The 12,321-nt window shown below is 37.9% G+C and overlaps 1 protein-coding gene across 1 annotated transcript in view; it reads left to right on the top strand.

Annotated features, from left to right (window-relative positions):
* Positions 1 to 11,615, top strand: part of Npffr2 (neuropeptide FF receptor 2) — a 23,133-nt gene extending 11,518 nt beyond the window's left edge. Inside the window, exons 2-3 of the mRNA XM_010610883.2 lie at positions 1,006 to 1,105; positions 10,419 to 11,615. Coding sequence (XP_010609185.1) covers positions 1,006 to 1,105; positions 10,419 to 11,268 — 950 coding nt within the window. The 3' untranslated portion in view covers positions 11,269 to 11,615. The remainder of the gene's footprint in view (positions 1 to 1,005; positions 1,106 to 10,418) is intronic.
* The last annotated feature ends 706 nt before the right edge of the window (positions 11,616 to 12,321 follow it).

Here is a 12,321-nt window from a genome sequence, read left to right on the forward strand (position 1 = left end):
ATCGCAGGCAGGCAGGCAGGCAGCTGAAAAAAAAACCCCCTCTGGGGTCTTTGGGGCCTTCCTGGTCTGTTGTCGCGCAGGCCGGGGGCTCCCGTGCAGGCCGGGAGCTCGCGCGCACGCCGCCGGGTCTGTTATTAAATCTTAAATTAATGGTGCTATTTTTATTTTTTATGTCTCATAGGATTGTGTGTATTTCATATGTAAAATGTGTTGTATCTCTTATTTTGTTGGTAATGTTGTTTCAGTCCTTTTCTTTTACAGTAACTTTATAAACCACTTCAAGATTTGTTTTTCAAAGTGAGGTACTATGTAACTGCCTGGAAGTTCCAAGTGCTTGGAGGTTGAGGTTAGCCCTTTTGTAGTTTGGATCATTCATTGGGAAATTTTTTAGATAATGTACTGAAAATTATTCCCTATTCTGGAAGTAGCTATGATGTAAACTGCCTTATTACATTATGTATAAATGACTATAGCTTAATTGTTCTGTGTATAACTCTAGATCCTTCATAATTAATTGAGCATATTTCTAAACTTGAGCACCAATATTTTGATTGTTATGCTTATTTATGAGGCATTATCTCATAAGGATTAATTGCATGGCCTCCAGAAACCTATTTCCTGAGTTCGAATCCTTAGTATTCAGCTAACTGGCTGCTGCAAGGTATGTGATGTTATACTTGTTACATTGTGTATACACATCATGAAAATTCTAGATACTTCAAAAGCTTGTCATATGGTTAGATATGGAATGCATTTAGAGCATTTATTAAAGTGCCTGGACTGAAATAATTGTAAGTTTAACAGTATTGTTATTATTATTATTAGTGTTAGTGTACTGAAAAAAGGGGATCTGGAGAAATTAGTGCAAATACTGGAAAATATTGGTTGTTCCATAGCCATAATTAAGAAAACAGTTGCATTATTTTTGCTTTTACATATTTCAATTCATATTCTCAGTGCAATAAAAAAGTGATATATTCAAAGACTACTGCATTTCTCTTTCAGGATGGCCATTTGGAAGTACAATGTGCAAGATCAGTGGATTGGTCCAAGGAATATCAGTTGCAGCTTCGGTCTTTACTTTAGTTGCAATAGCAGTGGATAGGTGAGTAATACCAAGTTCTTCACCAGGTAAATGCCAACCCACCAGAAAAATATAACCTGCTAGATGCAGGTAAATCTCCAAATAATATTAATAGTACCAGGAGCAAATTACATACCTACTAAAGACTGGGTAAGAAAACAAGTAAATCTATTGAATTGTCTACATTTGAAAATTACATAATTAGGAATATTACTCTTACATTTTTTAAAATACAATTTGTTAATTGTGCTAAAATAAATGTGAAACACCATCCAGATTTTAAGTTAAAAATCATTTATATACTTTGTTGAGATTTTATGATGTGTCACATATTGTGCTGGGTGATGTAGCATCTAAAAGAAATGATCATGTGCTGCCTCAGGAAGTCTACAGCCCTGTGAAATGGAAAGATGTACTAAAAATCTTTACAACTAACACTTATTAGAAGTTACATCCATAACAACTGTGGAAAGGAGAGAATGATTAATTCTGTTAGGACAGGGAATAGTGAGTTCAAATCACAAGTGAGACTTGTCTAAATCTTGAAAAACCACAAATTTACCTTGGGAAAATGGGGAAAGAATACCACTGAAGACCAGTAAATACATGGGTCACTTGAAACAGGAGGGAACTTATCCACACCAAGGCAGAGGCAGTGCAGCTGAGAATAGGGGGGTGCAGTCACAAAAGAAGGCAAGGGTGAATTCTTAATTCAAGAATTCTTGAAGACAACAGGGATCAATCAAAGTCTTTTAAGTAGAAAATTAGTAACTATATTTTTATTTTAGACACACTAGTACATGTCTAAAAGTGGGCTGGAGTAGTGTGAAGGGAGAGCCATAAAGAAACCACACAGAAGGGAGAGGGTGTGCACATCTATTAAAATGGTGGCAATTAACAATGCACTGGAAGACAAAATATAAGTGAAAGTGATTTTATAAAGGAACCAATCAAACAACCAACAATGTACAAGTTAGCACACTCACAAAAATGTACGTGAGTGTGTATATGTACCTGCACGTGTGTGTGTTTGGATGTGTGTATAGACAGTGAGAGAAGGTTAAAAATAAGAAATCAAATCAATATCCAAAAAGCAAATTAGTAGATTCTACTTTGAATATTAGTCTACTATTTACATGATATTTTAACTTATTTCTAAGAATGCATCGTGTTGTTCTTTGTTTATTTGGTTTATAGGTAAAAAGAATAGAATTTAAACATTTTATTAATCACTATGTCCCAAAGATAAAATTTACATCAAATGTGGAGTTAATGATATCTGAACTTGCTACTTACTATATTAAATTATTTCATTTATATGTTTATTTTTATACTATGGTATTAGTCAGCTTCCCCATCACTGGGACAAAATACCTGATACCCACAACTTAAAAGATAAGAGGTTTACTTTTGCTCATGATTTTGGGGTTTCGGTCCATGTCAGCTGGCTCTAAAGCAGAAACAGCACGGTGGAAGGGCATGAAAGAAGAAAGCTGTTGGCCACATGGTAGCCAGGAGGCACAGAAAGAAGAAAAAGGGAGGATCTGTATGCAAGAATGTACCTGTTCAGGTCATGTTCCTCAAGAGCCATCCTTCCAACCAGGTCTCACTTCCTAACAGCATGTGGACCACTGAACTTATCAATGAATGAATCCACTGCTCAGTACATTGCCCATGTGACTCAACACCTTCCAAACATATGTTAGGACACTGGGGGACACATTCAATCTAAACATAACATGTCACTCCAGGGTCTCAAAGGTTTATATTCATCTAATTATTTAAGATGTACTTGGTCCTTCTGTAAGAGTTAGCAAAATCTTAACAATTTCAGCAGTGCTGAAAGGCCAAATCCAAAGTCTCCTCTGAGACTCAGGGAAAACCCCTTAGCTATGAGCACCTGTAAAATTCTAAACATTAAGTACTTTCAACATACAATGGCACAGAGTAAACCTTTCCATTCCAAAAGGGGGAGCTAGGAGGATAACAAAGAAATGGACCAAAGGAATGACAAAAATCAGGGTAAACATTAAATCCTACAGCTCTGTGCTCAGTACTGGGGCCTGGTAATGGTGAGATGTGAGCTCCAAAGGTCTTGGACAGCCCCACCCTCAGTGGCCCTTCTAGTTGCAGCCCACACAACTTCTTTGTTAGGCTGGCTCTTTCTTGCCTTCAGCTTTTCCCAGAAGACATTCCAAATTCCTGTCATCTCCAATTTCCTGCTATTCATTTGCCTTCAGTTTCACAACTTCATGCATCATTCTCTTAGGGATATATAGCCTGACCTTCCCAGTTTTTCTTGAAATCTGTGTAGAAGCTTTCCTGAATCCACAATTCTTGCATTCTGCATGCCTGAACAACAAATAATGTGGCTGATGCCAATGTCTGTCACTAGTTCATGCAGTGGCCTGAACCCCTTGACTCATAATTGCAGTGGCTTCTGAGGGCCTAGATCATGAACTCTTAGAAGGTCTTCCCTAGTGGCCCTGTATGAGCAGAATGCCCTTGGGCTGTCTTTTGAAAGTATTTCAAAGGAACTTATTTTGCACCTTTGGGCTTGCAATTGGTGTTATATGGCCAATTCCTGAGATGCCTTTAAGCCAACTTCCCTGTACCCTGAGTTAAAATACTTGTGTTCTTTACCTCAATTTTCTAGGTACTTCCTTTCTGGTGAAATTGAAAACTTTTCATATCTTTCAAGTCTACCTTTTTGTTTCTAATTCTTATTATAAATCTTGTTAAAAGCAGCCAGCAGTTACCATGCCATAGTCTGGATATTGGACTGCCTTAAAATTTCCTCTGCCAGATCAGTTAGTCCACTATCCTTAATCTCAGTCTCTCACAGGGGATCAGGTAATAGGCACAATGTAGACAAGTTTTCTGCCACAGCATAATACACATGCCCTCAAGTCTAGTTGCCAATGGAACCCTCATTCCCAAATGAGCCTAGCCTGTATTGTCAGAATTGCTGTCAGCATTATGGTGTTTTTGAGATCCTATCATATCATCCACCAGGCTCTGCTTACAACATTTTAAGGCTTCTCTAGCTCATATCTATCGAGTTTTCTAAATTATTTCCCCAAACTATCTCTAAATGAACCACACGTCAGATGTAGTCACAGCAATGAACAATTCTGAGTAAAAATTTTCTGTATTATGTTTTCCAATGCTAGGAAAAATACCCGAATCCTGTACTTGAAGACTGGTTTCACTTGGCTCACAGTTTAGTTTTTAAGTCCATGCCCAGCAGGCTGCAACACAGAAATGGCATGGTGGAAGGGCATGATGAACAAGAGCGGCTTGCCTCATGGCAGCCGGCAGGCAGAGAGCGAATAAGAAGGATTGAGCAAGGGAAAGAATAAATCCTTTCAGGTCCCACCCCCAGGGAATCATCCCTCTACTCCATCCTTCCTAACAGCACATGAACTACTAAACTAACTGGTCAATGAAAGGACTCCATGATGACCATAACACGTACATGATCTAGTCACCTTCTAATCGCAAGAGAAGCTGGGGGACATTTTAGGTATAAAAAATAGTAACTGCTAACAATCATTAATGCAGCCACCAAATTATTGTGAATATTTATAAGAAATCCTATACTTTTGTTTTATAATTGCATATATTTAGAATAAATGAAAAGCTAGTATCATATGTACTTTATACTTGGATTTTGAGCTTACATGTCTTTACTTCCACAATATATTTAGTAATGAAGTCTTAAATTTTACTTTTCTCTTTCTATCATGCTTGAGCAGATTTAAAAATAAACATATATCTTCATTTCTTTTTCTCATTGAGTTTATTGATACATTTTCAGTATACAGTACAGTTATATTCATCATTGGGATCTTGTACCTTTACATGACAGGTCTTGGTTCTCATTTTTCCCCTTACCCCTGCCCTCCCTTCACCCCCTCCTCCCTTCTCTATTTACAAAAACTTTATTTCCATTTTTTCATTTTCTCATATTTTTCTTTTCCCTTATTTCCTTTCCCCTACCCTTCCTATGTCCCCTAAAATGCAATGATATGAGAATAAATTATACAGTCTTTATTCAATGGATAACTTCATAGTTGTTAAAATTATGTAGCCATTCCATAACTTAAAAAACAAATCAACATACATCAACATGCATGCATTTCAAAAGCATGAATTCAAAAATAACCTTGCATAACAACACATACAATATGTACCACTATGCAAAATTAAAACATTATAGATGTAGATTAATATAGGTAAAGTATAAAAATATACTGATACCTCAGGTCCCGAAGGCTTCTGCAAAATTTTGCTTCTATTTGTGAACTCTGCATTAGGTGAGAAACCCAACTGTTACCATCTGCCCTGCATGAACACAAGTGCAGCCATCTTTCCTGCTGTGACACATGGCTGTGGCTTCCTCTACTCCAGGTTGTGGTCACAGGCCCATGCACACACACTGTGAAGCTTTTTTGTGTGATTTTTACCACATATAGTACTGTACAGTATTATTAATCCAGCCTGGATCCAAAGCAAGCATGGTGGTTAAAAATTGCAGAGCAGCAATGAAGGTGACAAGAATGTGCAGAGCAATAGTGAAGGTAACAAGAAAATGCACAGCAAGAATAAGAAAAAGATCTTGAAGAAAATAACCACTGAATTGAAGAAGGAAATTATAGAAAAGCAGGAACATGATATTTGTGTGACTGATCTGGCCTTGGAGTACAAGGTGGTGAAGTCACAATCTCCAATAATCTGAAGAATAAGGTGCCATCAAAGGAGCTGATGTGGCCAAAGAATTAGTGATGTTAACCAAGAAGAGGGCACAAATGCTGGAAGAGGTGAAAAAACTTCTGTTAGTGTGAATGAATGGGAAACAGCTGGCAGGTGATAGTATTAGTGAAGCTATGATCTGAAAATGTCAGGAAAGTACACATCAATTCACTGCAAGAAAACCTCTCTACAAGTGCAACAAGTGATGAATTTAAAGCCAGTAGAGGGTGGTTGGATAAGGTCTTCTAGGGGCGTGGTGTCCACAGTGTGATGAGGCATGTGAAACTTCCAGTTCTGACAAGGCAGCTGCAGAAGCCTACAAGAAAAAATTCATAAAATTTATGAAGGTAGAAGGATAAGTTGCTGAACAAGTGATCAACAGTGATGAAACAGGGCTTTTATGGAAGAAAATGCTGAACAGAATCCATATCACACAGAAGGAAAAGGCACTGCCAGGGCACAAGCAGGTCAGGTTGACACTTTTGCTGTGTGCAAATGCAAGTGCCGATCTGAAGATTAAGTTACTACTGGTGTAGCACTCCCAGAATCCTCATGTATTCAAGAAGAAGAATGCGAACAAGGATAGACTGCCGGTCATAGGCAGGTCCAATGTGAAAGCTTAGCTCACAAGGCAACTGTTCATGGAATGTCTGCAGGAGGTGTTCACATCCACTGTTAAGAAATATCTTTCTGACAACCATCTGCCTGAAAGGTGCTTTCTTCTGATGGACAGTGCCCCAGCACACCCTCCAGCCTTTGTGGGTGATATGGATGCTGAGTATTATTTCAGAAAGGTCATGTCCCCTCTCCAACATGACACTTATGCACCCCATGGACCAGCAAGTGATGGGCAACTTCAAGAAGTTATACACAAGGTGCTCTCTTCACCAAGGGTTTTAATGTCACTGAAGAGGCACTGAAAGAGTTCTGGAAGAAACCTTTCAATATCCTTTACTGCATCAACCTCCTTGACAAAAAAGCCTGGGAAGATGTCACATACTAGATCTTTAACTCTGCCTGAGGAAACTGTGGCCACAATGTCATTGACATGACTTTGAAGGCTCCGATGCACAGGAAGTGGAGGAGATTGTGTTAATAGGCAAGAGTATGGGTTTGAACATTGGCTGTGCAGACATAGAGGAGCTCTTGAGGATCATAAGGAGGAGCTGGCAATGGAAGAACTTGCTGAACTCCAGAGTGAGTAGTAGAAGGCACAAGTTGAGGAGCACTCCACTGAGGAAGAGGAAGATAGGGAGGAGATCAGCAGTGATATGATAAAATCCACCATGGAAAAATGGGATGAATTCCAGGATTTTTTTGAGAAGCACCACCTCATAACTGCAATGAACAGAGTGTTGAATCTAAAGAACAATAATGTGGTCTCTCATTTCCAGAGGATTGTGCAGCACAGAAACAAGTGACATGAGAGATTTTTCAGCAAAATAACCCTGCAGCTAAGAGACAAAAAAGGAGACCCCTGAAGGAGATCTCCCTCCAAACAATAACATTCTCCCCACCCACCTTCCTGTCTTCCACACCAAAAGTCACCTCAAGCAAGTTAGTGTTCTCTCTCTGCATACTGTACTGTAGTTTATTTCATTTTTTTGTGGTTAAAAATACACATGGTAATAAGACTTAATCTTATTTACACTGGACCTTATGGGGAAATTTGATTTGGTACACAATAAATTTTGTTGTCAACCACTAATATGCAATGAATTAAATTCATGAATGAAAGTACCACTGTATAAACAAGAGGGATTTATAGCAAATTCTGAATGTCCAAGGAAAGAGGAAGAATAGGATTGAATGTATCAGCCAGAGGATTTCAACTGTATCTTTTTCCCCCTATTAAGTTTATTGGTATATTTAAGACAAATAATACAATTATATTTATCGCTGGGATCTTGTATATTTACATGATATATCTTTCTTCTTGTTTTTCCTTGATAACCCTACCCTCCCTTCACCCCTCCTCCCTTCCCTGTTTACAAAGACTTTGTTTCCATTTTTTCATTTTTCACATTTTTTTCTTTTCCCTTATTTCATTTCCCCTACACTTCCCACTTCCCCTTTAGCCATTTTCCTCCTATTTCACACTCCTAATTATACCATTTGAACCTTATTTACACTTTCAGTTTTTCACAGCAGAGTAACTATTCTGTATTTACTCGTCTGTCCTATTTATTTCACTTAAGAAACTGAAAAAATGGAAATAAAGTGTTTGTAAAAGGGAAGGGGAGGAGGGGGTGAAGGGAGGGCAGGGACAAGGGGAATAATGAGAATCAAGACCTATTATGTAAAGGTACAGAATCCCAATGATGAATGTAATTATATTGTATACCTAGATTGTACCAATAACCTCAATAAAAAGAAAAAAAAAAGAATATATCCTCAATATGAACCCATTTAGCTATAAATGTTTCTAGTTTCTCATTCTTTATGGCTGAGTATACTCCATTTTATTAAAAACTACATATTCGTTATCCATTCTCTGGCTGATGGGCATTTGGGTTGTTTCTAAGTTTTAGCTATTACAAAATGTGCCGCTATAAAGCATATATCACTGTAGTATGATTATATTGATTCTTTTGGACAGATAGCTGGGTCAAATGGAACCTCTAATCCTAGAGCTTTGAGGTTTCGCCATATTGATTTCCACAGTCTTCACTCCCACCAACAATGGAGAAGGGTTCCTTTCTCCCCACAGCCCTACCAGCATCTATTATTGGTTGATTTCTTGATGGAAGCCATTCTTTCTGGGGTGAAATGAAACCTCAATGCTGTTTTCTTCTTCAACTCTCTAATCACCAGTCATGCTGAACATTTTTTCATATATTCATTTGCTGCTTTTACTTCTTTTCTGAGAAATGTCTGTTTACCTCAGATGCCCATTTTTGAATGAGGTCTTTGTATTTGAGGTGTCTGATTTTTTTGAGTTTTTTATACATTCTAGATAGTAGTCCTTTTTCTGAGGAGTAGCTGGTAAAATTTTTTTCCTGCATTGTAGGCTGTCTCTTAGCTCTATTGGAGGTTTCTCTTGCACTGCAAACACTTTTTAATACAATGAGATCACAGTTGTTGATTCTTTGTGCAAGTTCTCATGCTGCTGAGGATTTGTTCATAAAGTCTTCTCCTATGACAGTGTCTTTGAGAAGTGTACCTAATTACTTTCCAGTAAGTTTAGTGTTTCTGTTTTGATATTTAGATCTTTAATCCACTTGGATTTTAGTCTAATACATGGTGGAAGATAGGGCTCTAGTATTAATCTTTGGCAAGTTGAAAGCCACGAACTGTATCTTTGGTATTTGATTTATTTTAATAATCTGCAATAATACAGAAGATCATAATAAGATTACTGACATTTAGAAATGGGAAGAAAGGAGCTAAAGGTGTAGGGAAGGTGGGATGGGTAGGGGAAGGGTAATAAGGGAAAAGAAAAAAATGTGAGATAATGAAAAAATGGAAATAAAGTGTTTGTAGATGGGGAGGGGAGGAGAGGATGAAGGGAGGGCAGGGGTAAGGTGAAAAATGAGAACAAAGACCTGTCATGTAAAGGTACAAGATCCCAACAATGAATGTAACTGTACTGTATCCCTAAAATGTACCAATAAACTGAATTAAAGCTGAAAAAATATGATAGAAACATGACAAATAGTTACCCTTTAACATTTGTTAAATTGGGATAAGAATAATACAGGACCATATTATTTTTCTTCAGTCTTTATATGTTTAAAATTTTTTTAAAAAATTATACTTAAGCTTTTTGAACCTGGAACCTGGCTTTTCAGAGGAGCTATTCCAAAAGCACAAGCTGTACTACTGTGTATCATGTTTGCTAATGTCCTATTGGCCAGAATACTTTCCGTGCTCAAGCACACAGATAACATGATGAGAAACAGACAAGAAAATGAAGAAGAAATAGTTCATTGATTAACAGACAACAACCATATCTCAACAGAGCTAGCAGTCTATGGAGCACACTGTGTGGAAGTTAGGGCCATGAGCTCTGAGGCCAGACTACTTGTATTAAAATCCTGCATAATGCTTCAGGTTCCTCAAAGAGAAAAAGGTGGTATTTAACTTTCTGAGATTATGGGAAACTAGACGGTTTGAAGGTGGGTAAGGGAATAGGGGGAGACAGAGAGGGCAAAGGGACACAAAATGACTAGGATATGTACTAAGTCCCCAAAAAAGACATCACTATTACATATTACAAACACACACTAATAAAATCATGTGTAATAATGGGCAAGATCTCTACCTTTTCTAAAACCATTTCCTCATCATTTTGTTGTTTGTAGTGACAGCTCATGCAAATCAGTGGAACAAAGCCGGGAGTAGAGTGTGAATTGGTTCTATTAGATATATGCCAGTTATACACTCTACTTATTCAAATTTTTAGTTACAATGTACCTTTATATCACAAATAAAAATGCATGCCTCTCTACCAGCAATAATAACTTTACATGCTTTTAGGAGAAGGTGGATAGGAGGTCCTGAATTGCTTTCTCAAGTTGATTCTGTCTTGTCAGGAGTTACAAGGCAGAGCCTCATTTATGTTTGCCTTTGCTTACAGATTCCGCTGTGTGGTCTACCCTTTTAAACCAAAGCTCACTATGAAGACAGCATCTGCCACTGTAGTGATCATCTGGGTCCTGGCCATCACCATCATGTTGCCATCTGCAGCAATGTTACACATGCAAGAAGAAAAGTACTACCACGTGAGACTTGACTTGCAGAATAAAACCAGCCCAGTCTACTGGTGCCAGGAAGACTGGCCAAATCAGGAAATGAGGAAGATCTACACCACTGTGCTGTTCACTGCTATCTATGTGGCTCCTCTGTCCCTCATTGTCATCATGCATGGGAAGATTGGAATTTCACTTTTCAAGAACACAGTGCCTCACACAGGCAAATGGAACCAGGAGCATCAGCACATGGTGTCTAAGAAGAAGCAGAAGATTATTAAGATGCTCCTTACAGTAGCTCTGCTTTTCATGCTATCCTGGCTACCCCTGTGGACTCTGATGCTGCTCTCAGACTATGCTGACCTTTCCTCAAATGAGTTGCAGGTCATTAACATCTACATCTACCCTTTTGCGCACTGGATGGCCTTTTCTAACAGCAGTGTCAACCCCATCATTTATGGTTTCTTCAATGAAAATTTTCGCCGTGGCTTCCAAGATACTTTCCAACTTCAGATCTGCCAAGAAAGAGCAAACCTCAAGGAAGCCTATGCTCTAAGAGATAAAAACAACATGGTCATAAATCGATCTAGTCAGCTTGCCCAGCAGTCTGCACTGCAAAGCCCACGCAGAGAGAATGCACTAAATAGAAATAGTGCTGAAAACATCAAACAGGAATTAATGAGGGAAGACTTGGGAGAAGCTACAGATGGTAATGAGATTGGAAAAGACGCAGTGTGATTATCCTATCCCCATTGTGGTTACATGTTTAAATACCATTGCTTTTTGTGGCTTTGTACTTCAATTCTTTCTAGTGTTCTACAAAAATCATTTACTGAAAGCCTTCTATGGCAAAAACTTAAATAATAAACAAATATGGTCTCATTATCACAAAACCAGTCTTATGATGTGTAAAATATGTAGTGACTCATACATCTGCCTGAAAGTATCCATTTCTAAGAGTACTTTTCAAAGCCTGACCTTTGCCAGCTGAAACTTTTGTATGTGAGTCAAAGGAACCAAACACATCTGTGTTTATCTTATAAATGTATGTGAAACAACCACCCATCTTCCCCAAATCCTGATAAGTAGACAGAACTTTGCATGTAAATCCATTTTGTTAATTCTCCCTTTGATTTTCTGATTAGAAAATTTGTACTAGACTTTACTGATCTGCTTCTTTCTCTTTGTACTTAATTTTGTAAGAAATGTGTCAGATCAAGTGAAGTTCTTTACTATCACTGTTCTCTTCTTTACCAACTTTTTGGCTTAATTTAGAAGCATGATATATGTATATTTATGCCACAGGTGACTTCATTTAATCTGTTAGAACTGCAGTATGAAATAAAGGGAGATACATTTCATTGCATTTAGAAGGTTTTTTTTTTTTTTTAAAGAAGATTAAGTTGGGAAGCACATAAGTTGTTCCATAAACGTTGCTGTTATGTTTGTAACATTTTCACATATTTTGAGCTCTAGCTGAGCCCACATTTGCTACAGAGCTGATTCAGAACCCCAACTCGACCTCCTTCTAAGGGCATCACCACATAAGGTAGCAGATCCTTTAATAATGCCACAGACAGCTAAGGAGTAGCACTTCTTTAACATACTTAGCCGGAGACATTACACAGTCACCATAAAACTTCCATAATGTGCAGAGAGAGCATGAACAATCATCCCAAATTTCCTCCTGGGTACAGCATTTAAATCAAGCACCCAAAGTTTAATAAATTAGTACAATGGTTGAAAAGAAAATTGGCAACCCTGGATTCTGCCACATTGCAACTATGTAAT

Source organism: Fukomys damarensis, unplaced genomic scaffold (assembly GCF_012274545.1).
Source record: "Fukomys damarensis isolate Sample0158 unplaced genomic scaffold, DMR_v1.0_HiC HiC_scaffold_35, whole genome shotgun sequence".
Classification (NCBI taxonomy): Eukaryota; Metazoa; Chordata; class Mammalia; order Rodentia; family Bathyergidae; genus Fukomys; species Fukomys damarensis.